At 39.7% G+C, this 27,779-nt stretch overlaps 1 protein-coding gene across 2 annotated transcripts in view; it reads left to right on the top strand.

The window, feature by feature from the left end:
- The first annotated feature begins 5,505 nt into the window (after positions 1–5,505).
- UBQLN1 (ubiquilin 1) overlaps positions 5,506–27,779 on the top strand; it is a 45,043-nt gene continuing 22,769 nt past the window's right edge. For both annotated transcript variants that reach the window (XM_025988251.2, XM_025988250.2), the window contains exon 1: positions 5,506–6,202. In XM_025988251.2, the coding sequence (XP_025844036.1) occupies positions 6,023–6,202 (180 nt within the window). In that variant the 5' untranslated portion in view covers positions 5,506–6,022. The remainder of the gene's footprint in view (positions 6,203–27,779) is intronic.

Here is a 27,779-nt window from a genome sequence, read left to right as displayed (position 1 = left end):
GCTTGAGCTAATTATAAAAATATTTATGGTTGTATTCATATGTTTCCAGGAGAACCAGTCTTACCACTTCTGTAAGATATTCAATGCTTTGCCCTGGGGACTGTGACTCAAGATATCAGCAGTACCTGTTCATAAGAGAGGTCAAAGCAGAATAGTCCTGGAATATTTTTAGGCATTTTCAGAAGGCCTGGGGAAATTCCAGACTCACGGTAAGAGGTGAGTAGGTGAAATGCAACAGCTGAAGTTAAATGCAAGTTCATAATGGAATCCTGGAAATATTTACAATACTGGGGAAAATATATCAGGTTTGTCATGTTATTAAGGTGACTCAGAATTAAAGAGACTTTGTAGTGAAATATGATTCTTTGTGCAGCAGTGGTTCCCAACCAGGGGCAATTTGCCTCCTGGAGACATTAGGCAGTGCCTAGAGTCATTTGAATATCATCCTAGGGGTGGGCTGGGCTGGGCTGGGGGTGCTACTGGCATCTAATGAGTAGATCTGAGGAATCCTGCTAAATGCACAAAAAAGCACCTACAACAAAGAATTATCTGGCCCTAAATGTTGGTGGTGTCAAGGTTGAGAAACCCTGCTGTACACGAAGGATAAGAAATAGTGAGACTGGAGTGCCTGGCTGGCTCAGTCAGTAGAGCACGCAACTCTTGATCTCAGAGTTGTGAGTTCGAGCCCCACATTGGGTATAGAGAGTACTTAAAAAAAAAAAAAAAAGTTAAAGTAAAAAAAAAGTGAGACTAGCGGTAGAATCACTTTGACTTGGGGATCCCTGGGTGGGCTCAGTGGTTTGGCGCCTACCTTTGGCCCAGGGCCCGATCCTGGAGTTCCAGGATCCAGTCCCACGTCGGGGTCCCTGCATGGAGCCTGCTTCTCCCTCTGCCTGCGTCTCTGCCTCTCTCTCTCTCTGTGTGTGTCTCTCATGAATAAATAAGTAAAATCTTAAAAAAACAAAAAAAGAATCACTCTGTCTTGACTGTGATTTTGGTTACCTAAATCTGTATGTTGGCTAAAACGGCATAGAACCACACAAACACACACATGTATGCAAATGAAAATAGGTTAAAAAATATGGTGCAAACTGCATAAGGCACACAGTCTAGTTGACGTCAATTTCCTATTTGATATTATGCAACAATATACCAAAATAAGGTATATTCTTCAGAGGTTTGCCATATGTCCTTCTCTGGTGTGCTGCTGGACCTCTCTCTGCTTCTGTGTTTTATGCAGTGCCTGGCACAGCTCTGGGATCCTACTTACCAGTCTTGATTCAAAGCTTGTGGTGACTGCATTCCGCCCAGTGGTCTACAGCTTTGGTTGGCCAATTAATAAAGTAAGTACTTCTCTTCACTACCACCTCTTCCTTGGCCCTAAGGCTCAGAAACTTATTGAATGTTTTACTTGATTCTCTTTGATTTTGACATGGCCCTAAAGATAGTTGTGGACTGTCCATAGGCTGTGGACCACACTTCGAGATCTGCGCGCTAGCAGAATTTCTATTTCTCACCACTGCATCATGATGTTGCCTCTGTTAACACTTAACAAAATCATACCCATTCCTTAATGCCTGGCTCAAATCATTTCTTTGAAAGTTCTTCTCTGACTCACCCGCCTTCCCCTCCCATACCCCAAGCAGGAATAAATACTGTTTCCTTCCTTTGAACCTATTGCAAAGCAAATAAGTTTCAAGGTGCGTGTGTACATATCTATTATCTTTCTATCTATATGTCACTATGCCATAAACCTTGGGAGAGACAAAAGAGTATAAATGATCTATTGATTCAAATGAATTTCCTCTCTAGTAGAAACATGACAGTTCAACACTTCAGTTCAACAGTGAATGCTCTCATGCCAAGGATTAGTTTGGGCAAGGTGGTATATATAATGACTAAGACTTGACCCCTGTCTTCAAGGAACTTGTCTAACAAAGGAGATATGCACACAATTAAGTGTAGTACAAGGCATGACACCACAAAGGGTAATAAAACTGGATGGAAATAGAGAGTATTTAGAGGAAATTTCTCATCAAGAAAAGATTATCAGGGAAAAATTGCTAGGGAAAGTCACATTTCAGGTGAAGCTTGAAGGGTGGGTCAAACAATGAAGTCAACATGAGAGGGAAGAATTTCTACTTGTAGTGCCAATGTTGTGTCGAAGTCTTGAGGCAGGAGGGCAGCCCAGATGGCTCAGCGGTTTAGCACCACCTTCAGCCCAGGGCGTGATCCTGGAGTCCTGGGATCGAGTCCCACATCGGGCTCTCTGCATGGAGCCTGCTTCTCCCTCTGCCTGTGTCCCTGCCTCTCTCTCTGTGTCTCTCATGATTAAATAAATAAAACCTTAAAAAAAAAAAAGTCTTGAGGCAGGAAAGTGCAGGACAAGTGTGGAGAGCTTAGGGGACCCGTTTGGTTAGGGGGTCAGTTATGAAGGAGAAGCAAGATCTTTTGTGGAGACTTTACACTGAGGCAGAACCTCTGTAGGAGGCTATTGTTGTAATCTAGGCCAGAATTTATAAGAGTGTGAACTAGATTGGTAGCAGAATAGTTTTAGATAATAGAAGCTATGTTACGAGTGATGAATTGTTATGTGAATTGTTCTAATAATTATGATGGAGGATCAGAGAAAAAAATGATTTTGTAGATGTAGGTGTTCAAGGTAGGTATTACAGAGGAGGCAGCAATAATGGGTATAATGTGAGGGGGATGTAATCACTTGAAGGAATGATCGGAGGTGAGGAGAGTATATAATGTACAAGTGCTTCTACAGATGGTGATAAATATGCATGACTATGGTTGAGTGTATCTACAGGGTAATGGGAATGAAACCTGAAAGACAGATTGAGAGTTAGTGGAAGGCCCTGAATTTCTAATTAAGAAGTTTAGGCTTTGGGACATCTGAGTGGTTCTGTGGTTGAGTGTTAGCCTTTGGCTCAGGGTGTGATCCTGGGGTCCTGGGATCGAGTCCTGCATCTGGCTCCCCAGAGGGAGCCTACTTCTCCCTCTGCCTATGTCTCTCTGCCTCTCTCTCTCATGAATAAATAAAATCTTTTTTTAGGTCAGAGTTGTCTTTTATTTTTACGTTTTCTTTTTTTAAAAAAAGAAATTTAGACTTTATTTTCCAAGCAGCATGGAACTTATGATGGATTTTGAGTAGGGGAGTAACATGATGAATGCATGTTATTTACACTACTTATTTGACATGACATGTATATTACCTTGTGTTGAAGCTATGTAAGTTCTTGGACACAGTATTAAAATGTGCTCAATAAATTCATGTTGACTGAATTAATTGACTCATTTTGCCAAGGAAGAATCCTTCTACCATGTGAACAGTAACCTTCTATCATTATACTTGAAGTTTGGCTCAGATTAGTTTGTGAGAACTGAACTGACTGGTAAAATTTCAGGAATTTTGTGAGCAAGTTGACCTCAAGTCGGTAGACTGAGACTGGCCATTTTGCAAATATTTACATCAAGGAAATTAGCAAATGCTACAAATCAAAGCTTGTTTTCTGGAGAATTGGTCATTAAACATTTACCAGCATGTCCTTGCTCTCTCCCTCACTTTTCCTATTCCCCACTCAACTAGCATCGGTTTTCTGGGGGGCAGAGACCGCGTCTTATTTGTCTTGTATTCTCAACATATTTGGACATTGGTCATGCTCAATTAATGCTTATAGAATGAATGAGATACGCTCTTGTAAATTTTCTCCAGACTGACCATTAAGTAAAAAAATTCATCAAGTAGACACATAGACCCTTTGGTTCCAATAAGATCCTATGCTGCATAGTTCAAATTGGATCCCATGCCTCTTTCTTCTTTAAATTTTATTTATTCATGACACACACACACAGAGGCAGAGACACAGGCCGAGGGAGAAGCAGGCTCCAGGCAAGAAGCCCAACGCGGAACTCGGAACTCGATCCCAGGACCCCAGGATCACGCCCTGGGCTGAAGGCGGCGTTAAACCGCTGAGCCACCAGGGCGCCAGCGAATGCTTCTTTTCTAAGTGGCTTTGGAATGCAGCCACTTCCTCATGTATGTGTGGTCTATGGTTGCTTTGTGCTACAGGGGCAGAACTGATTATTTGAGATAGAGAATGTATGCCCTGCAAAGCCTAACACATTTACTATCTAGTCTACCCTGGAACTTTGCTGATCCCTGTCTAGACCCCAACTGCCAACGGTTCCTTGGTAGGATTATTTACAAAAAGTGGCATATATATTGTATATTCTTAGAGATAAATTGTATTATTTCATAAGTTGTGCACATACTTCTTTTTTTTCAATAAATTAAAGCAGACACAGATAATTACAGAGCGATTTCATAAGAACAGGGTTAGAGATAATGATTGGTTCCAATGGTGGAACTTTCTACCTTGAGAAGTAGCGATTACCTCACATATGCAAGTTTTCATCCGTCAGCAGCGTGTATCCTTCAACAGGCAGCCTTGTAAGGTAACCTGTTCGCCTTATTGAACAATGCTGCCAGAAATTAGCTGATGTCAAATGATGTCTATATTGAAGCTTATTTTTTCGGAACTCTTTAACACCCAGATTCCAAAGGTGTTCTGCTAAAAAGCAGTCTTCATGGGACAGTTTATTTATCGCCAGAACAGGGCTGGATTGTTTAAAAACACAAATACAGAACGTGTCTTTGCGTATTTGGGTCACTGTGGGCTGTCTGGGTTTCCATTTGCGCAATACTGATTAATAAAGCTAATGTCCTGGGTTCTATATTCCTTGCAAGTCATCTTTAAAGGCAAATGACGTCATTTCAAAGCCCGAGTTCGGGGGGGGGGGGGAGATATAATTAAATTATTCATACCCACGCTCTACTAAAAAGGATCTTTGAACCTAAAATCTGAACTGCAGGAATAGCTTGACAGAATGTAAAACGAACACCTCGGCTTCATTCAAGCGCCCCAGGTGGGGGGCAGCCCTTGGGCCTCCGTTTCTGCCCCGGTACTTTGAGGGGCAGCGTCCAGAGACTCCGGGGCGCTCGCGCAGGCTGTCCGGGCGGGGGGCGGCGGCCGGTCAGCAGAGGTGGCCTGATCGCCAGACCCAACCGGCTGACCCGAGGGCGGGCCGCCCGGGCCGCGGGGCAGTGACTCCGCGGGATCGCGCAGGGTGGCTACGGCCCACTCTTCCTTCGTTACGACGAAGCGCCTTCCTCCATTCACGTAGCTTCCACCTCCCGCGCACCGGGCCGTACGAGCAAGCATCTCAAAGGCTACAAGTAGGCCAACGGACGGCTGTCACCGCGACAGCCAGCACGCCCACTGCCCTCCCCGCGGGGTCCCGGTGCGCGCAAAGGCGAGGCGAGCGCTACGGCGCGGAGGGGCCGGGCACGGCCGCCGCGGGGTCCGCAGGGGGCGGGGGACGCTGCCGAGCCACAGCGCGCAGGCGCGTCCGCGTCCGCGGCGCCCAGTGGTCGAGCCCCTTTCTAGTAATTTCGCTAGGCGTGAGGTCATCACCGCGCGCCGTTACCGTGCTTCCCAGAACACGCTAATTTGTTTTTTTAGCCAAGGGGATGAAATGAAATGAACTGATCCCTCCCGCCCCATTTTGCTTTTAGCTCTCCTCTCCGGCTGCGCCTGCCCTCTGAGCCATGGAGCGGGAGAGGGAAAGAAAGGCGGCCGGGGCTGGAAGCGGGGCTGGCCGGGGATGACTCGGCGACGCCGCCAGCCGAGTTACCCGGCGTGCCCTGCGCGGCGCCGGCCGAGGGACGTGGGGGGAGGGGCGGGGAGGAGGAAGAGCGGCGGCGGCTGCGGATGTCGCTGCGACCGAGCGGCGTCTGAACTCACGGCGGCTGCCGAGCGCCCAGCCCGGGCCTGCGCCGGAGCCCGCGCCGAGCTCCGCGGCCCCTCGCCTGCCAGGGCGGCCCTGCACCGCTTGTCACTGAGGCGGCGTGCCCCGCGTTCTCCGCTGCCCGGGCCGGCCGGCTCTGCCGTCTGCTGGCTCCCCCTCGCTCGCCCGCTCCCTCCTGCGCGCCTGAGTCACCGCCGCCGCCGCCATGGCCGAGAGTGGTGAAAGCGGCGGCCCTCCGAGCTCCCAGGACGGCGCCGCCGCGGCCGAAGGTGCAGGCGCCCCCGCGGCCGCTGCGTCCGCGGAGCCCAAGATCATGAAAGTCACCGTGAAGACCCCGAAGGAGAAGGAGGAGTTCGCCGTGCCCGAGAACAGCTCCGTGCAGCAGGTGAGGGCCGCCCTGGCCTCGGGCCCGGGTGGGGGAGGCGGCAGGACCTCCGCCCGCGGCGGGAGGAGACGGTTTTGGGAGGGGACCGTCCCCCGAGGCGCTGTCGGCCCGCCTCGCGGGTCTCGCCCCGAACCAGATCACACCCAAGTTGCCGGGTGTGCTCCTTGGGACACCGCAGAGGCTTGTGGCGGGGCCCCGCGGCCTGCTGTGGGACGCGCCGACGCCGCTCCCCCCGCGCCCTCCCCCCGCGCCCGCGGACCACCCGCCCCCGCCCCCGCCCCCGCCCCCTCCCTCCGGCTGCTCACAAAGGAAAGGGACCACCGCCGGGCTCCGGGCGGGGTGGAGGCCGGGCTGGGCGAGGGTTCGCCGTAGCCTCCTCTGCGGTTTTGTCTCCTGAGTTAAAAAAAAAAAAAAAAAAAAAAGGGTGGGTGGGTGCTCATTGTTTTACCTGCTTGTAGCTTAAGGTCGATTTTGGGGCGAGGAGCACGTGTACATTTAGTTCTGCGTTTTGATTGCTGAAATCTTTTCTACCTTCTAATCTTCAAAAAAAAAAAAAAAAAATTAACCATGACGTAGAAATCGTTTTCAGCTACATCTTAATAGTACTAGCCTTAAGGAAGAAAGGTGGATGACTTTCATTGATGACTTGCGGTTTTCTTTTCAGTGTTTATCTATTATCCCTTAGGTGCCAGTCATCGGGAAGGTTTTTGTTTGATTTTAGAGGGATGGTAGCCACGTTTTGCAGATATTAGCGGTGGCAGTGGAATGCAAGAGAACAAAATTGGAGTTAATGGAGAATATCGCCAGAAAATTTACTGCTTAAAATTGGGTTCGGGTGTACAAACTTTGCTGTTCAATTAAGAATCTTGAAGAATGCAACAAATTTGTTGTTAGCTTATTGTTGAAAATATTTTGCATAGTTGTTGAATTGATCTCTGACATCTAAAATGGGAACAGTTTGAGGAAACAACAATGTGAAATGTACATGTAAGTTTTCTCATAAACTGTAAATGGGATATTGGTTTACATAATCGTTCTGAAAGGTGGTGTAGAGTAGAGCAGGAAATAGTGGTGTAAATAGAGTAGAGCAGTAAGTAGAGTGTACCATCAACTGAGAAACTTTTACCACCTACTGAATCACCTTTTGTGTGTGTGTGTGTGTGGGGGGGGCTCCAATTGTATAAAAATTTCTCTTTTAATATTTTAATATTTTCTAACATCTAGCAGAGTTGAAAGAATGGTACAGTGAACATTCATAGTTCGTCACCTACAATTGACGTTTTGTTTGCTTTATCACACAACTAATCATGCATTACTTCCTTTTACTTTTTGAATGCATTTTAGAGTAAGTTGCAAGTATCATTAAATGTTTTCAACAAATATACCTATGTGATCCAAAGTTTTATCAAGATGTAGAACTTTACAGTTCAGTCACTCCCCTCCATACACCACTGTTTTGATTTTTTTCACCATTAGTTTTTGCCTGTTCTAGAACTTCACATAAGTGGGATTTTATAGTATATATTCTGTTGGGTAAGGTCTTTTCACTCAGTGTAATGTTTTTGAGACGCATTCTTGTATATGCTAGTAATTCCTGTTTATTGCTGTGTTTTCCACTGTGTGAATATGCTATTAATTAATGCATTCTGTTGAGGGCCACATGGGCTTCTTGCAGTTGGTTGCTGTGGACATGCAAACTTTTTTTGTTGGACAGAGGGAGTTTTTCCTGTTAAAATTCTTAGAAGTGGAATGACTGGGTGATAGCGTAGTTGTAGGCTTAGTTATGAGAAACTGTCTTTTTAAAAAGAGCTTCTATCGCTCTTTTTAAAGGCTGGTCAAAAAGAAACAACCCAAATGATTAACAACCCCTTAGCTGATGAATAAAGAATAAAATGTGATATATTCCCCTACAATAGAATACTATTCGGTATTCCACCAGAGGTTCTTGGGAGTTCCTGTTGCTCCACATCCCTGCTAGCATTTGATAGTGTCTTTTTCATTTTAGCTCTGCTAGGTATATTAGCTTTTGAAGCCCTTAGATCTTCTTTCTAGGATTGCTAATTCAGGTCTCCACCTTTCTGCCTGCTTTCAGCATTTTATTGTGAAAGATTGGAAAGAGTCAATATTTTATAAATAGAAAAGTACATTTAAGTTATTTTATGAGGTACTGTCTGTTAGGATTTATATATATATATATATATATATATATAGTGTGTGTGTGTGTGAGAGAGAGAGAGTGACATTAGAATTTTAAAGCCTCTGGGAGTTTTAATTTTACTCTTCTGTAACCAAAGTAAATTGGTTAAATTAAAGCTTTTCTGAAGCAACTTATTCTGATGACATTTGAATTTTTATTCTGAAAAGTGCTTTCTGTTGTCATTCATTCATTAAAATTAGTGCAGAGAGCAGAAGGGAGCTTCCAGGTAACGTGTCTAATTAGCTTGTTCCCGGATTTTGTAGTGCTCTAGGTTATAGTAAAAGATTTTGAAATCTAGTTCTCTGAAATATTCAGGCAACATATATTCTAGTCTTAGAAAACATTTTTATCACTTGAAACTTTTAGAGTATTCATATACTTAGACATAACAAGTATTGTATTGCATAGATTTGAGCCTTTTCTTGTTAAGGGAAATTGCTGTGTGTCAGGATCATTACCACAAACATCATGTAACATTATACTTTATGATGAGTATAGAACTGTACTGTCCACTTTGGTACTACCAGCCACATCTGACTATTGAATACTTAAAATGTGGTTGGATTGATTTGAAATATGCTGAAAGCATAACTTACAGATTTTGAAAACCTGTGACTGGCTTCTTTCAGTTAATGTTTTCAAGGTTCATCTGTGTTGTTGTAGCATGGATCAGTTCTTCCTTTTTATTGCCGAATAGTATTCCATTGTAGGGGAATATATCACATTTTATTCTTTATTCATCAGTTAAGGGGTTGGCAATCATTTGGGTTGTTTCTTTTTGACCAGCCTGAATAATGTCTCTGTGAATAACCCAAAAGTTTTTGTATAGACATGTCTTTGTATTTCTTGAGTGTGTACCTATGAATGGAAATGGTAGGTCATGTGGTAGTCTATGTTTAACTTTTTGAGGAACTGCCAAACTATTTTCCAAAGTGACTACACCATTTTATATTCCCACCAGGAGTGCATGAGGATTCCAATTACTCTACATTCCCCGGAACACTTGTTATTGTCTGTCTTTGATTATTGCCCATCCTAGTTACTGTGTAGTGCATCTCATTGTGATTACATGACTCAGTGTGGTCTGGGAGTCCTCAAGCCCTTTCTAGGAGGACCACGAGATCAAAACTATTTTCACAATAATTCTGTTGTATTTTTCACTCTAATTCTCCAAAAAATCAGCAGCACACTTTCTCGGAAGCTGTTAGATGTGATGGGATATTACAACAGTCTTCTTTATGAAACTAAAGTGATTAGCGAAAATTTAAAACAGTGCTACTCTATCACACTGGAGAAATATACTTACTTTTCATAAGAATGTTATTTATATTAATATGTAATGAGTTTATTGTTATTTTTTATTTATTTCCTTTTTAAGGATTTTATTTATTTATTCATGAGAGAGGCAGAGATGTAAACAGAGGGAGAAGCAGGCTCCACACAGGGAGCCCAATGGTGGGACTCGATCCCTGGCCTTCAGGATCACGCCCTAAGCCGAAGGCAGATGCTTAACTGCTGGGCCACCCAAGCGTCCCAGGTTTATTGTTATTTTTAAATGAATGTTTTTAAAGATGCCTCAGTTTTAGTTTTTAATGAAGCAAATATCAGGAGATACAATGTACATAAACGAAAGCTTGGGTTTCAGATTTGTGAGAGTGATGTCCTAAAGACCAAAAATTGCTCTGAATATTTAATACATTAAGTAGGTACTTGTAAGATGGAGGATTGACTCCAGATTCCACTAAATTGCCATTGCCTCTTGCCTAGAAACCATAGTAGCTTGCTGATGAGTCTCCCACCTAACTGCCTTCCCTCCAACATACATTCCTGGGTCAGTCTCTGTGAAATTTTAATCAGATGTTATCCTCTATTAAACTACCAATAGTTCTGCACTGATCTTAGACTTACATAACTCAGCCATGGGGCCCTATGTGCTATATAGTTCCTGCCTACCTCTCCATTCTGATGTGTTCTTTCCTCCTCAGTTACTTGCTCTTGCCCCATTGACTGTTTAGTTCCTTGATCTGTTAATTTTTTTTCCTGCCTCAGGAATATGTTCTTGCTACCTGGAAAGCCTCCTACTCTGCCTGTTCCCACCCCTACCTTAAATCTCAGTGTGAGGGTCACTTGCTCATATCCCTGATTGTCTAGACTGGGAATTCCTGCTGTATTTTCTCACAGCACTGTTTTTTGGTCATAATTCGTCACAATTTAAATTCAGTATTTATGTGATGTTTGATTAAAGCTTATTTCTTCTGCTAGAGATGGTCTTTGATTGTTCACCATTGATTACCAAAGCATAACACATAGTTTGGGTTCAGTAAATATTTGTTTACAAGTGAATTTAGACCCATTATGTACAATAACATGTATTTAATAATAATTGCCTGTTATTGAGCCTTCATTGGGTGCAATATATACATGATCTCATGGCTTCTTGCTCTCATCAAAGCTTGTCTTAAATTACTGTCCCCTTGGGTTATCACTCTCCAACCACAACGGGCTTCCAGCAGGGAGCCTGCCTCTCTCTCTGCCTGTATCTCTGCCTCTCTCTCCATGTCTCTCTCGAATAAATAATTAAAGTCTTAAAAAAAGATTCAGATACCCATTAAATTAGTGGAATCTAGATTCAAATTCAGTGACTAACTTTGGAGGTGGTGGTTAGATTCAAATCTAACCACTACTCCAGGTTGCCTTAACTTTTCTAAAGTTTATTTATTTATATTTTTTAAAGTTTTAATTTAAATTTTAGTTAACATACAGTGTAATATTAACTTCAGGTGTATAATACAGTGATTAAAATTAAATGTTAGAGTGATCAGAGTTTGGACTCACTAAATGAGTTCAACAATTATAATATGTGATACCATTTTGTGATTAATATATATGGGCTTTATCCTTCCCATTTCATACTGAATGTGCAAGCGGTAAGGGGCTGTTTTGCTTACCTCCTAATCCCGTAGTGCTTGGCACATACTGTGTAATGCATGTTTTTATTGAGTGAACAAATAATGTCTTAAAGTTTTATTTGCAATACTTTGTACTTATTTGGAGATATTTTTAATTGTGATTTACTTAGAAAAATGTGATGCTTATTTTTAGTTGAAGTGTCTAATGGCATTTCTGTTTTTCTGTAAGAGCGGCTTCTATTTAAAAAAGAACATTTCATTAAATTAGGATTGGAGACTTAAGTTGGTAACATCTGTAAATCTGTTTGATGCAAAAAGTTTTGGGTTAGCATACAAAACATTCTATTCATTATATGTATGATAAAGTGTATATATATGTGTGTGTGTGTGTGTGTGTGTGTGTGCCGGTATTTTGCAAAATGTTTTCATTACCCCAGAAAATCTGAACTTTGGTCTTTCCAGGTAAACTTATGCCATTATGACCTGGTTTGATTTCTTACTGATAAGACAACATAGACTGCTTAGTTTACTTATTACTGGTTAAGCAGCTGCTACAGGCTTCTAGACTTGAGACATGGGTGTAATGGTTTTTGGTAAAACAACCCCCCCAAAACAAACAAACCCAAAACAACCTTTAAAACTCTTTCAGTGGATTCTGTTCAGAAAAGCACTTATCTGTATACCCATATATAATTTTCTATTTATTTTTGTTAAGCAGATGGATCATTAGCCTCATTTTTCTTTACTCTCTTTTCACTTATTTGTGTTGTGGTCTTTCCATATTGGCATGTGTGGAACTAATTCCTCTCTTATTTATTATTCATAACATTTTTGTTAGGATTTTGAGAAAGGGGGAAAGTGTTTATTGGCAAATTAACTTAAGTATATTGAAATGTGGTCTGCATTTTTGAGACAATGTGAACATTGGAATTGGAGAGATTTTTGAGCAAGATGCTTTTACTCCTTTGAACCTCACTGGTAGCATTTTTAAAATGCGATATAATATTTGATTCACAAGATTGTATGGGGGCTTTCATGAGATAATATGTGTAAAGTATTTGGCTTAGGGTTTCTATGCTCTATTTGTATTGGTTTCTTTCCTCTTGCACCCTTTTATTTGACAGTGAGTCGAGTCTTAATTTTTTGCAGTAGAAGGAAGCTCTAATAGCATCTAGCATGTGAATAATGAAACATTTAGTTTGCTATTCTTTGTCAGATTTAGATCATAGAAACTTTAAAAATAGTATGTTTTATAGCTAACGCACTATAACATTTATGGCTGAACGTTCAACTTTACAAGAAAAGAGTGCTTTTCCCATATAGCTGCTCATGTCTCTAGTTACAGCTCATATTCGATATCTTTGTGTTAGATTTATGCAATGTTTTTAAATGAGAGTACTAATTAATGTTACTCGGACATAGGTGTTTGGAGAGTGATAACTGGGTGAAATATTACATAGGATGGTTTATTGAATATGGATTTTTTCTTTAGAGGTATTAGCAATATGGAATGAGGAACTGACTAAAAGACTTGTAACTTGGGGACGCCTGGGTGGCTCTGTGGTTTAGCACTGCCTTCAGCCCAGGGTATGATCCTGAAGTCCCACATTGGGCTCCCTGCATGGAGCCTGCTTCTCCCTCTGCTTGTGTCTCTGCCTCTCTCTCTCTCTCTGTCTCTGTGTCTCTCATGAATTAAATAAATAAAAATCTTAAAAAAAAAAAAAAAAGACTTGTAACTTAAAATACTAAAATAGCAAATATTTGAAGTATATTATTCTGACAACTGTTTAGAAAATTCTTGCTAATGCTATTAATGTGTGGTTCTGCAAGAAATTCAATTAATATGTATGTTTTAATCAACTTTTTTTTAAAGGTCACAAAAATATTTTTTTGAACATACTTAATAGCGGAGAGATGACTAAAGGCAAGTTTGGATTGTGGGATATTTGCAAAGGATGATGGTGTTTGTTTTAGGTAATCTAAAAATCAGATTAACTTAATTTTAAAAGGTGGTTACGATTCAGAGTTTATCTTTACATAATTAGGCTTGAATATCTGAGTGTGTGCACGTGTGTGAGTATTCTGCTGCCCCCAGGCATTTTCCATACCTCTCTCTATTCTCCCATCTGCCCTACAGAATAAATACCTCCATTTTAGGGGCACAGATACTTAAGTAACATCCTCAAGGTCACAGCTTGAAAGTGACAAAACCAAGATTTGAATTAAAATCTAAATGTTTCAAAAACATTTTTTTCTTAACCATTTTTGTTTGCTCTCCTCACCTGGTGTGTCTTTCTTCCCCTAATCAATCAAGAACAGGAAATAAGTGAAGTGGGCCCTGAACCACTGAGATTGGTATCATAAAAGCTGATATACTAGATCATACGTTTTCATGTCAGGAGAGTATTTCAAATTACCTCGGCATTCTATTTTATTTGGTTTTCTAATTCTTAGTTGCTTACTTGCCTCTTCTTCCCTGATTAAAAATCGTAAATTTAGAGGGGCGGGGAGGTATGCTGTCAAGATAAGAGCTGACAGTCTGGCGAAAAAAGCAGATACTGGACACCTTGAGAGTTTGGAATAGTGTCACTGTATTGCAGAACAGCAGTAGATATATGCAGCAGTAACTCAGCATTCTCAAAAACTTGCGTTCTGATCACACCCAGGTAAACATAAATTAGCTGGAGAATCCACTGACGTGAAACACCTGACTTTGGGTGAGGTTGAGAGAAGAGGCTAGTGACAGTTGTTTTGTACATACTGGGTTGATTTCAAATCGTTGGCTTAGATTACTTATTTGAAGTACGTTAGAATTTTGATTCTTCTGGTTATTGGGAAAACATGTAGTACTCCTAAGTTTTCAGCTATTTGGCCCATTGTTTATTACTGTAGGTTGTCAGTGCAAGAGCAGAGTAGGAAACATATTTATAGGAAATATGGACCCGTAGAGGCCCATTCTAGCATGTATTTTTCATTTTGGATTAGTGGTGGCAATGTAGGCCTTAGGACAAAAATATCTATCTAGATAGTCTAGAAATAAGTAAAGGAAATTAGGAAAAATCTTTCCCTTCTGGTTAAGATTCTTCCCTAGATAGATGAAAACTTTTTATATAATTTGTTACATAAGTTTTATGTTTCTGCAGAGAAATAGGAGAAATAGTATCTGTGGACTGCTTTTATATAAAACAGCTTTGATAGTTTTCAAGGTTGCTAATTGTTTTTTTTTTTTTTCTGTCAGTACTACTTAGACTCTGATTTCCTCTTGTTGTGTACAACAAAATTGTAGTAAAGAAAACAGACATGGAAGTAAAGTTCAAATGTTAGAAAATTTTTGGAAAGTTTGAAGCCACTATAAGCTGAAATTATTTCCCTCTACCTAAATAGTGTTTAGGAGTTTAAGGAAATCTGAAGTATGTAGTTTCGGCTATTCTGTAAAAGTGTAATATTGGGGCCCCTGGGTTGCTCAGTTGGTTAGGTGTCTGCCCTCTGTCCTGGTCATGATACCAGGGGCCTGGGATCAAGTTCAGCGTTGGGCTCCCTGCTCTGCAGGGAGTCAGCTTCTCCCCGTGCCCCTCCCCCCATTCATTCTCTCTCACACACACACTCACAAATAGATAAAATCTTTTTTAAAAAAATGAAAAGAAAGCAACATTGTTTACATTGATCATATTTGTGTTAAAATTTTCTAAAATAATGCATATTTGGAAAAGCATATCTTATCTATTTGAGATGATACAATTATAAAAGTAAGGTTTATGGAGTAGTGGGCAGCTGAATCTCTTGGTTTTTGCTAGTTTGTTCAAAGCTTTGGATCATTTATTCAGAATCAAATTAGTCTTCTATTGGGATGCCTGGGTGGCTCAGCAGTTGAGCATCTGCTTTCTGATCAGGGCATGATCCCAGAGTCCTGGGACTGAGTCCCACATCAGGCTTCCTGCATGGAGCATGCTTCTCCCTCTGCCTGTGTCTCTACCTCTCTCTCTCTCTCTCTCTCTCATGAATAAATAGAATCTTAAAAAAAAAAAAACTAGTCTTCTATTTGGGGAGTGGTTCTAATATCTAAGTATTTTGACATCGGTTTGAAATTTAAAATTTATAAGAACTGAGTTAGAATTGGTAGTCAGGTTATACATTTTCCCTTTGTATAGTACTAGACATATAGTTGAACTCTATCACCATCTCTAACACAATGCTTTCCAACTTGCACTATGAAGTGCTGTGAACTCATATTGAATTGCTTTAGGTGCCCCCGAAAACCAGGAGTTCCATGATATTGGAGAATCCTGTATTTAGTGATACTAATTTTGAACAGCGCTGGAAATTCTGTAAGAGAAAGTGATTTGGGGACGCCTGGGTGGCTCAGTGTTAGGCACATCTGCCTTCGGCTCAAGGCGTGATCCTGGATTCCCGGGATGGAGTCCCTCATCTGGCTCCCTGTGTGGAGCCTGCTTCTCCCTCTATGACTCTGCCTCTCCCTCTAGGTCTCTCGTGAATAAATAAATAAAATCTTTAAAAAAAGAGTTGCCTTTTTTTTTTTTTTTTTTGGTAATGGGTCAGGACTGGTTTAGTTTTTTGAGGTTTTGTTGTGAGGATTGAATGAGATAGTATATGGTGCCAGGAACAGCTTAATCAAAAAATGATTCGTGTAAATGCTTTATGAACTGTGCCATGGGATTTTACTCTCTTGCTTCAGGGCATCATTGATCAGCCTATAGTCTGTCCAGAAAGTCCCGATTATCCTTAAGATACTGATGTTAGGAGGACTCCAGCCCTTCAGTATTACTAAGGGCTCAACTAAACTTTTCATAGCTGTTCTATAAGCTTTTGAGGTTATGGCTGTTTTGTACGGCCTGTCTTAACTGTCTTTGTCAGATATAGTGCTCACAGGTGATCATCTCTTATTCTTGAGTGATCATCTCTGTTGTGATTTCCAGGTCTCGTATCTACTCTGGTCCGCTACCTAAAACTAGAGCATCTTCATCGTCAGTTCCTTTCAGATGAGCTGCCAAAGGCAAGGTCTATGTTAGCTTTCTGGCTAGGTGAGACACGAAATTGGAATGCCCAGGAAAGTTGGTCTCCTGTGTTTTGCTTTCCTGTTGTTTCTTACGTAGCGGGCGTTTACAATTGACTATTTTTTATTTTATTTTATTTATTCATGAGAGACACACGGTGGGGGGGGGGGGCGACCCACAGGCGGAAGGAGAAGATGACTCCTGGTGGGGAGCCCGATGTAAGACTTGATCCTAGGACCCCGGGATCATGCCCTGAGCCGGAGACAGATGTCTGCTCAACCACTGAGCCACACCCAGGTGTCTCTACAGTTAACTTTTATTTTTTTATTTAAAGATTTTATTTATTCATGAGATATATATATATATAGAGAGATATTTATTTTATATATATGTGTATATATATATATAGAGAGAGAGAGAGACTTATTTTATATATATGTATATATATATAGAGAGAGTGTGTGTGTGTGTGTCAGGGAGAGAGAAGCAGGCTCCATGCAGGAAGCCCGATGTGGGACTCAATCCTGGGACTCTGGGATCATGCCCTGAGCCAAAGGCAGACAGACACTCAAGCACTGAGCCACCCCAGGTGTCCCTACAGTCAACTTTTAAACATATTTTTAATTGAAGTTTATAGTACAGAAGAATGCACTCATCATGAATGTATGGTTTCATGTATTAAGCACAAAGGTCCAATTCCTCAGAAGTCACCTTATGATCTCTTAAAATCACCACCTTCTCTCAAAGGTAACTACTATTCTTACTTTTCACAATATGGACTTTGCCCCCTCCTACCTCCTTTTTAAAAAAAAAAAAACTTTATATAAGTGAAATCACACAGTTTATCTTCGTTAGTGATTGGCTTTTGTTCTCCACTGAGGGATCTGTGATGATTCGTGAGTATAGTTTGTTGTCATTGTGTTTGTCATATAGTTTGTTGTCATAGTGTTGTCATTGTCATTACTAATATCTTAGTAAGTAAATATACCACAATTTCTTCTTCTAAAGAACAGTTGGGTTATTTAAAGTTTTTGGCTAATAACAAAGAATACTGGTTTGAACTTCTTGAACATATCTTTTGGTGTACCTATGGACCCGTAATTTGTTAGATAAAATCTTGTAAGTGGAATTGTTGGGTAAGCATCGGTTCAACTTCTGCCTCAAAATATTTTTCCAAAATACAACAATTTATACTGCTACCTGTAATGTATGTGGATTCCAGTTGTTCCACATCATCTACGACTTTCTGTACTAGTCTTTTAGGTTGAATGTATCCTTGTTTTTTTTTTTGTTTTTTTTTTTTTAAGATTTATTTATTTATCTATGAGAGACACAGACTGAAAGAGGCAGAGACACAGGCAGAGGGAGAAGCAGGCTCCCTGCAGGGAGCCCCATGTGGGATTTGATCTCGGATCCCAGGATCTTGACCTGAACCAAAGGGCGGTGCCCAACTGCTGAGCCATCTAGGCGTCCCGTATCACTGGTTTTGATTTGAAAATTACCTAATTGATAATTAAGTTAGGAAAAAAGCACATTTTCCTTTGTGTTAGTCATTTAGCTTTCATTTTGTGAAGTTCCTGTTTTAGTCTCTTGAACTGTTTTTTAATTGGGTTTTGTCTTGATGATTGTGCATATCCTGTATAAAACCTGGATTCAAGCCCTCTTGGTTGTTGGTATGTTGGATATTTTCTCTCTGTTGCTTATCTCTGTTAATGATAGTTCAGTTTATTGTGCCTCATGAGTGTGTGGGGGGGGTGGGTGGGGGGGGGGGGGAGAAACTCCCTGCTGAGTAGGGAGCAGCTGTGGGTCCTGATTAGAGGACCTGACCAAAGGCAGATGCTTAACTGACTGAGCCACCCAGGCGTCCCTATTGTGCCTTTTTTTTTTCCCCCCCCAAATGCTTACATCCTTTTGTGTCCTGCTTAGGAAATCTTTTCCAGTTGTGTAGAATTTTATTGATTTCTATTTTGGGGTCTGTTTAATTGCATGGCAGTGTTTAATTTCCATGTGGTCATAGTACATGCTTGGTAAGATTTTAACTTAAAATATGCTGACTTGCTTTATGGCACAGCATATGGTCTAGTTTTATAAATGTACTTAGAATGCTTATTCTGTAGTTGTTGGATGCAGTTTTCTATACATTCCAGTTAAGACATTATTTAATTATGTTCAAATCTTTTATATCCTTACCTTTTTTTCTTTTTCCTATTTTATTCTATCAGGTACTGAGGTAAATGTGCTCAAATCTTACTATACTTTTGGATTTGTGTGTTTTTCTTTGTGGTTATGTTAGGTTTTATGTACTTTGAAGCTGTCTTATATATATGTATACATATAAAGTTTTGGTTTGCGAATTTAACACTTCAGAATGTTGAAATGTCTTGTTGCTTTTGTATTAAAGTCTGTTTTGTTGTTTAGAATAACCTCACTCACTTTCTTTGGTTATACCCATTTTTTTTTTTTCAATCTTCTTTGCAGTTTAGGAATACCATTTTTAAGCAGCATGAAGTTGAGTTTTTAAATCCAGTTTGGTAGTCTTTGTCTTTTTAATATATAGTCTATTATGTAATTGCTGCTAAATTTGGTTTACATTTATCCATTATATTATTATTTATTTTTCCTGTTTATTCTCTTCTGTTAGGTTGGTGGATGTATTCTGTTTTTACTATTAAGTTGGTGGATGTATTCTGTTTTTACTATTTTTTTTTAGTAGTTCTAGAGATTACCATATGCATCTTAATTTGTAAAATGACTAAATAAGTACTTGTACTTCTTCCTATTTAGTTTAAGGACCTTGGAACAGTTAAACTCCCACCTGCCTCTGGACTAGACGTTCTTTCATATAACACAAGGCATTATTATTAATGCTTTATCAAAATTTTATTTTGATTTACCCATGTATATATTCCACTTTTTATTCCTTCTTTTAGGGTCATTTTCTTTTGTCTGAGGAATACATTAACATTTCCTATAGTCTGTATATGCCAGGTAATATTTTAGTCTTTGTATGTCTGAAAATGTTTCATTTTGAGGGATTTTTTTTTACTGTATGTAACATTTTAGGCCAGTTATTCTTCCCTCTTCTAAATTTTTTTTTTTTATGGGTGATTTCAAGTATATGGGGAATAGATATTAGTTAAACCCTCAGGAATCCTGTACCCACCTTTGACAGCTAATCTTAAAGCCATCCTTGTTTCAAGTATACTTTCCCTTAAGGCACCTTCCCCATCATTTTTTTTTTTAAAGATTTTATTTATTTATTCAAGAGAAAGAGCATGAGCATGGGAAAGGGAAAAGCAGGCTCCATGTGGGGCTCAATCCCAGAACGTGGGATCATGACCTGAACTGAAGGCAGACACCTAACTGAGCTGCCAGGCACCCTACCTTTTCCTCATTATTTTGATGCATCTCTCATGCATTATATCATTTCATCCTTTAATATTTCAGGATGTGTCTTTGAAAAAATGAGGACCTTTTGGGGCATCTGGGTGGCTTGGTCGGTTATGTGTCTGCCTTTGGCTCACATCATGAACCCAGGCTGCTGGGATTCAGTCCTGCATTGGGCTCCCTGCTTGCCAGGAACCTGCTTCTGCCTCTCTCTCTGCTGCTCCCCCTGCTTGTGCTTTCTCACATTCTCTGTCAAATAAGTAAATAAAATCTTTAAAATAAAAAAAGGTCCTAAAAAAAAAAGTCCTTTTTTTATTTTAAAGATTTTATTTACTTTTTCATGAGAGACAGAGATTGAGAGAGAGAGAGAGAGAGAGGCAGAGACACAGGCAGAGGGAGAAAAATAAAATTTTTTTTAAAGGACCTTTTTAAAAATCGATACATTATTCTGCCTTTGTAGTGAATAATTCCTTAATTTCATCAGTTCAGGATTTCCTTGCTATCTCGAAATGAGTTTTTAGCATAATGATAGAATAATTATATATTTTTAATTGTTTTCAAAAAAGACTTGTATTTTTTTAGAGTAGTTTTAGACTCACAGCAAATTGAATGGAAAGTACAGAGTTTCCATACCCCCTGCTCCAAATCCCCCCACCTCCCAAAGCATCAACATCCCACTCTGTAGTTGTACATTTCTTAAAATTGATGGGCATCACCTGAAGTCCATACTTTAAGATTCATTCTTCTACATTTTTTTTTTAAAGATTTTTTTTTTTTCTTATTTGAGAGACCACACCAGCAGGGGTAGAGCCCTAGGGAGAGGGACAAGCCGACTCTGCTGAACAGGGAGCCTGATGTGGGGCTTGATCTCAAGACCGTGGGATCATGATCTGAGCTGAGGTCAAACACCCACAGACTGAGCTATCCAGGCTCCTCCATAGTTTAAGATTCATTCTTGATGTTTTTACATTCTGTGGGCTTTTTTTTTTTTTTTTTTTTAAGATTTTATTTATTCTTGAGAGAGAGAGACAGGAAGAGAGAGCCCCTGGCTCCTGCCCTAGGCAGGACTCCCTGGATCACACTCTGACCAAAGGCGCTTAACCGCTGAACCACCCAGGTGTCCCTATTCTGGGTTTTGACAAACGTTTGATGACATGTACTCTGCCTATTCATTATCCTTTCCTATATATACACATACATACATACATACATACGGTTTCATATAAATATAACGTTTTTAGCACTGAATAATACTCTGTGGTCTGGATGTACCACAGTTTATTCATTCACCTATTGAAGAATATCTTGGTTGCTTCATGTGTGTGCAGATTTTTGTGTGTACATAAGTTTGCAGCTTTTATCATTTGTGAATATTACTTAGCTTCTGATTTTCTCCTTTTGTGTGGACCTAAGTTTTTTTTTTTTTTTTTTTTTTTTTTTTTTTAAGATTTTATTTATTCATGAGAGACACACAGAGAGAGGTAGAGACACAGGCAGAGGGAGAAGTAGGCTCCATGCAGGGAGCCCGACATGGGACTCGATCCCGGGACTCCAGGATCATACCCTAGGCTGAAGGCAGGTGCTGAACCGCTGAGCCACCCGGGGATCCCCTGGACCTAAGTTTTTAACTTTATGGGGTAAATACCAAGGAGTGTGATTGCTGGTTCAATTGGTAAGAGTGTTTAGCTTTACAAGAAACTGCCAAACTGTCTTCCAGAGTGTACCAAATGGTATCTCATCAGCAATGAATAAGAGTTCCTGTTCCATATCCATGCTGGCATCTAGTGTTGTATTTTGGATTTGGTCATTCTGTCTAGTAAGAGTGTAGTGCAGTTTCCAAGTTTTATTTTTTAGTTCCCTAATGACATATGTGGAGCATCTTTTCATGTGCTTGTTTGCATTTTGTATATTATTTTTGGTGAGGTGTTAAAGTCTTTTGCCTATCTTTAAAATCAGCTTACCTGGTTGTTAAACTGTTGAGTTTTAGTTTTTCATATATTTTGGATAATAGTCCTTTATCAGATAGACGTGGTTTTTTTGCAGATATTTTCACTCAGTTTGGCTTGTTTCTCTTTTGTTTAAAAAGATTAAGTTTTGAAGTGGGATACAGATAAGATTCATACATTGCAAGTGACTGATAAGTTTCTTTCTCTTTTTTTTTTCCTTCCTTTTCTTTTCCAGTATCTGTGCCTTGTTGGATTGAGGGACTTTGAATACCATGTTGAGCAGAGTGGTGGTGGTGATTGGGTGAGGGGAGTGTGTGTGAGATATTCTTGGTTTGTTCCTCATCTTAGTGGGAAAGCATTCACCATTAAGTATGATGTTAACTGCACATATTTCTTAGATGCACATTAGCAGGTCTAGGTAGTTCCTTTTTATTCCTAATTTGTTGAGACTTTTGTCACGAATGAATGTTGTCACATGCTTTTTTACTGTCGACTGATAATATGATTGTTTGGTTTTCCTTCTTTTGTCTGTTGATAAAGTGAATTACATTAATTTTCAAATGTTGACTTAGCCTGTTAGTTCTCTGCATATTGCTGGATTTGATTTACTAGTATTTTGTGGAGGATTTCTTTCTTTTTTTTCAAAGATTTTATTTATTCATGAGAGACACAGCGCGAGAGAAGCAGAGAGACAGGCAGAGGGAGAAGCAGGCTCCATGCAGGAGCCCAATATGGGACTCAATCCCTGGACTCCAGGAACATGAGCTGGGCTGAAGGCTGGCGCCAAACTGCTGAGCCACCAAGGGATCCCCTAGTGGAGGATTTCTACATCTGTGTTCATAAGGGATATTGGTCTGTACTTTGTTTTTTTGCTTTGGTTATCAGGATGGTATTAGCCTCATGAAATGAGTTGAGAATTGTATTTTCTTTTTTTTTTTCCTTAAAGATTTTATTTATTTATGAGAGACACAGAGAGAGGCAAAGACATAGGCAGAGGGAGAAGCAGGCTCCTTGCAGGGAGCTCGAAGCAGAACTCTGGGATCACACCCTGATTTAAAGGCAGACGCTCAACCACTGAACCACCCAGGTGTCCCCGCTTGTATTTTCAAAAGAGATTGAATGAGTTCTGGTAGCTTCACTCTTTGAAGAAATTGACTCGTTTCATCAAACTTGTCACACGCGTGTGTGGAATGTCCCTTATCCTTTTACTGTACATGAAGTCTGTAGACTTTCCCTTCTGTTCCTGATAATATTAATTTATGTATTTCTGCTTTTTCTTGGTCAATCTAGCTAGAGATTTATCAGTTTTACTGATACTTTAAAAGATTTTTCTCTTGTTCTGTTTTTGCTGATTTCTGCTTTTTTTTTATATCCCTCGTTTGGGTTTCATTTGCTCTCTGAGTTTCGAAAGGTTAAAACTTAAATTATAGATTTGTGATCTTAAATGTAAGCCTAATATTGTTAATTTCTCTAGGTATTGCTTTATCCAAATCTCATACATTTTGACGTATTGTAGCTTAATTTTCATTTAGTTGGAAGTACTTCTAATTTCTACTCAAGACTTCCTTTTTGACCCTTGAATTATTTAGAAGTATTTTTGTTTAACTTGGAGATTTTCCTGGTAATCATCTTTTACTGGTTTTTAGTGTAATTCTGAAATTGCCAGGGAATATATTTACATGATTTCAGTTATCTTAAATTACCAAGGTTTTTCTGTTACCCACTTTATGGTCTAGCGTGGTGAGCAACCCACGTGTACTTAGAAACTTTTATTTTCAGAGCCCCTGGGTGGCTCAGTTGGTTAAGCATTCCATTCTTGATCCCAGGGTCATGAGTTCAATCCCTTCATTGGGCTCCGTGCTGGGCATGAAGCCTATTTAAAAGAAAGTTTCATTTTCATCTACAGGTTTGTAGATTTGTTTGTTGAGGATTTTTTGTGTGGGAGTGGTTGTATCCTTTTGATGACATTTGATATGTTCCTTTATCATTTTTATTTTTTGGCAACATTTGTTGTTATACCTAGAGCAGGCAGTGGTCCTTAAATTTTAGTGTGCATCAGAATCACCTGGGAAGCTTGTTAAACTCTAGATTGCTGGGCTCCATCCCTGGGGTTTCTGATTTGGTTGGTCTGGGGTGGGAACTGAGAAATTATTTCTACCAAGTTAACCTGGTAAAGGTGAATGCTGCTTATCTGGGCCTTTGAGAAGTACAGCTCTAGGGCAGTTTGGCAACCTTGTCATTATTGACACTTTGAACTTGATAGTTCTTTGTTGTTGGGTGGGACTATCCTATGCATTGTAGGATGTATGGCAGTATGTCTGGGCTCCGCCCACCATATGACAGTGGTATTTAACCCCTGTTGTGACAAGCAGAAATGTCTACAGAGTTTGCCAGATGCTTCTCAGAGTGGATCCATCTGCCTTGGGTACCACTGCTCTAGGGTGCCTGGAAAAAACTCTTACATCCATATCTTTAGGTATTTTTCTTTTAGGATAGTTAGATTTTCCTTGGAGATGCTATAATAATATAGTCTAACTGCCTGATGGTGAAGGCCCCAGCTTTCGGTTTCATAGATGTGTAGTGAAGGGGGGAAAGGCTCAGCATCTAATGTGTCATGTTTAGTTTTTTTCATTTTATATTGTACTCCCAGTCTCATTGTGCCTTGTGTGTTCTTTAGTCCAGAGACTCTCTGTTCCCTTTCTAGAGAAGAAAAAAGTCCCTTAGTCTCTTGTTGGATTTGAGGAGGGGCAGTTGTTGCTTGGTGTGTGAAGTGAGGATATGTCTGCTTCTGAGACTTGCAAATAGTCCTCTGTGTTTTAGCCCTTATGCGTCTCTCAACCCATGACCCCCTGCCCTCAGCCTCTGGTGGTACCAGTATTGAGTTTTCTAGGAATTCTGCAGATTCTGGGGATTGAATTAGCTATTGCTTTCTGCATTGCCAGTTTAGGATTCAGTTCTCTTGGGTCTGCTAAATTAATTGACCAGGTGTCCATCCGATGTCCAGCTTTAAAATTTTGTTCCAGTTGAGACTGAAAAGTCTCAGTTTTTTCTGTTATCTCTTTTTGCTAATCCTGTCCCAGAAAGAGATTTGTATCTGGGATATATAAAGAACTTTTGAGGAGTGCCTGCATGGCTTAGAAGAGCATGTGACTTGATCTTGGGGTTGCAAGTTTGAGCCCCACATTGGGTAGTAGAGATTACTTAAAACTTTTAAAAAAGAATTTTTGCAATTCAATAATAAAAAGACAAACCAATACAAAAAAGGGCAAAAAATCTGAATAAATAGTTCTCCAAAGAAGATTTATAACTAAGCACATGAACAGATATTTAATAGCTATCAGGGGAGTGCAAATCAAAACCGCTAGGATAGCTTATAATTTAAGAAATCAGATAATAAATATTGGTGAGGATGTGGAGAGATTGGAACCCTTATACACTGCTGGTGGGAATATACAATGGTACAGCCACTTAGGATAATACTCTGGTGGTTCCTCAAATGGTTATATAAAGAGGTACCATATGACCCAGTAATTCTACATCTTGGTATATACTGAAGAGAAATGAAAACCTGTGTCTACACCAGAACCTGTATATGAATGTTTACAGCAGCATTTATATATAAGCCCAATGGTGGAAACAACCCAGATGCCCCATCAGTTGATTAAGAATACAAACAGAGAATGTTGTGTATCCATGCAGTGGAATAATATTTGGCTATAAAAAGTAAGGAAGCACTGATACATGCTACAGCATGAGTGAACCTTGAAAATGCCAAGAAGCCAGTTAACAAAGACCACATATTATATAATTGTATTTATATGAAATGTCAAGCATAGGGAAATCTGTAGAGATAGAAAGTAGATTAGTGGTTTCTTAAGGGTTGCAGTGATGGGGGAATAGGGAGGTGATAGCTAAAGGGTAATGGTTTCTTTTAGAGAAGATGAAAGTGTTCTAAAATTGTGATAATTGCACATATCTGTGAATATACTGAAAACCATTGAATTGTACACCTTAAATGGGCAAAAATTGTATGGTATGTGAGTTATACCTCCATAAAGCATTAAAAAATCCTTTACTGTTTTAGTGGGAAGTTAGGATGTGAGAGTAGATGTGTTTTTTTAGTTCGGCATCTTACCTTCAAATCCTAAAATATACTAAAATACTATGTAATTTTATACTTAGTTAAATCCCCCCACACATGAGGGATATTAAAGATTCTGAAAAGGTTTTCTTTAAGGTTAGGAAACAGACTTAAATTAATCCCATTTTATAATATAAAATAGATATCATAGTTTATCTAGGTAGGTTGGTTCTTGAAGTCAAGTTTGAATCCTAACCTGGCAGTTTATTAGCCGTGTTACTGAGAGGGACATATTGAACCTCTCTTTGTTTCTGTATCTGAACTAGGATTAAAACCTATCTACCTCAGAGATATTGAGGGTTAAAAGACTTGGCATAGTAGTAGCTACTATTTATTGACCACCAGCAGTGTCCTTGATGCTTGCATTTTACATACATTGTCATTCAGTCATTAGAAAACCATGTGTTCTGGGGCACCTGGGTGGCTCAGTCAGTTAAGCATCTGCCTTCACCTCAGGTCGTGATCTCAGGGTCCTGGGATCAAGTCCTAAGTTGGGCTTCCTGCTCAGTAGGAAGTCTGTTTCTCCCTCTGTCTCCCCCTGATCATGCTCTCTCTCTCTCTCTCTTTCAAAATCTTTAAAAAAAAAAAAGAAGAAAAGGAAACCATGTGTTCTGTTGCTCGTTACATTATTACTATTTCTAGTAGCTACCAAAGGGAGAAATGACATGTCAGTGATAGGAAAATGGTTTAATTATTGATTGGCCTCTCCAGAGGATATTACCAAATGGTGTTTTACAAAGATTTTTTAGTTATTTGGAAATTGTTATCTTAGATAAAAAAAGTTACAGATTATGTACTTTCAGAGAAAGAGCTTAGATGGAAAAACTCTAAAATATTTACTGCGGCATAATTTTGCATCATCTTTATGATAAAACAGTTGTTTACACTGAGTATTGTAACTTGATTATGGAAAATTTCATTCATACACAAAGATAGCATGTGATGAACTTTCATGCACTTCTCATTTTCAACAATTATTGACATATATGCCTGTGTTTTATTTATATCCCTCTACACTTCCCCTTCCCTTCCTTCTGCAAGATTTTATGTTTCAGATATTATTTAATGTATCTTCTTACTTACTATGACAACCAAAAATACTCCCTTATATTTCCAAAACATTCCCTTGGTGGTAGTGCCTTCATCTCTTGATACCCATTTTTGTAGGGCATTGGGGTAGAATGGTTTAAGATGTAGTTCTTTTCTGAATTTGGGCTGGATTCTCTGAGGTAGTCTCTTAATGTAGTTTCCTTGGCCTACTCTGAGATCTCCTGATGTAGACAGTGAAGTAAACCCTAGCATATAGGTGATTGTGATAAAGATCTGAAAAAACACTGAATTAACATCGAATAAATAAAGGCTTTTTTTTTTTTTTAATAGTATGAAGCTCTTTTCTCTGTTTTTTGCATGTTTTTCTTGTCTCTGGAAAGCCTTTCTTCAGGTTTTCTTGGCTAGTTCCTAATCTTTCTTCAGTTTTCATTGGAAAGCTTTCTTTAACTGCCCTCTGTACTTTGTGTTACTTGACTAATAACACTTTAATTGCTGTCCTTGAAGGAAAGATTTTTTGCTCTGTATCTTTGCATGTGGATAGTGTGTGTGTGTGTGTGTGTAGATAATGCTTCCTGTTAATGTTGAATGAAAAAGGTAGGGAGGAAAGTAAGTATAATAGGCTGAGAATATGAGGTTGGCTGTATATGTATTCAGCTAGAATGGAGCAGGACTGGAGTGGAAATCTGAGGCATAGATTATTGTAAACTTGGTAACAGCTATGTTACTTGACCTAGAGTTAGCACCACTGGTGTAGAAAGAACAAGAATATTGGGAAGAAATGAGTTGTCAGGCCTTAGCAGAAAGTTGAAAATAGGACATGTGTACTTAGAACAAAACCTTAGTGTTGGAGATGAGTGTGAAGTGCTAATATTCATTTCCCACTGTGATCAAGATACAGACAAAAGAGGTATCTTTATACTGATTGAATTGTTGCA

Source organism: Vulpes vulpes, chromosome 1, assembly GCF_048418805.1.
Source record: "Vulpes vulpes isolate BD-2025 chromosome 1, VulVul3, whole genome shotgun sequence".
Lineage (NCBI taxonomy): Eukaryota > Metazoa > Chordata > Mammalia > Carnivora > Canidae > Vulpes > Vulpes vulpes.
Note: the sequence above shows the minus strand (reverse complement) of the source record. Positions and strands in the feature narration are given on the sequence as shown.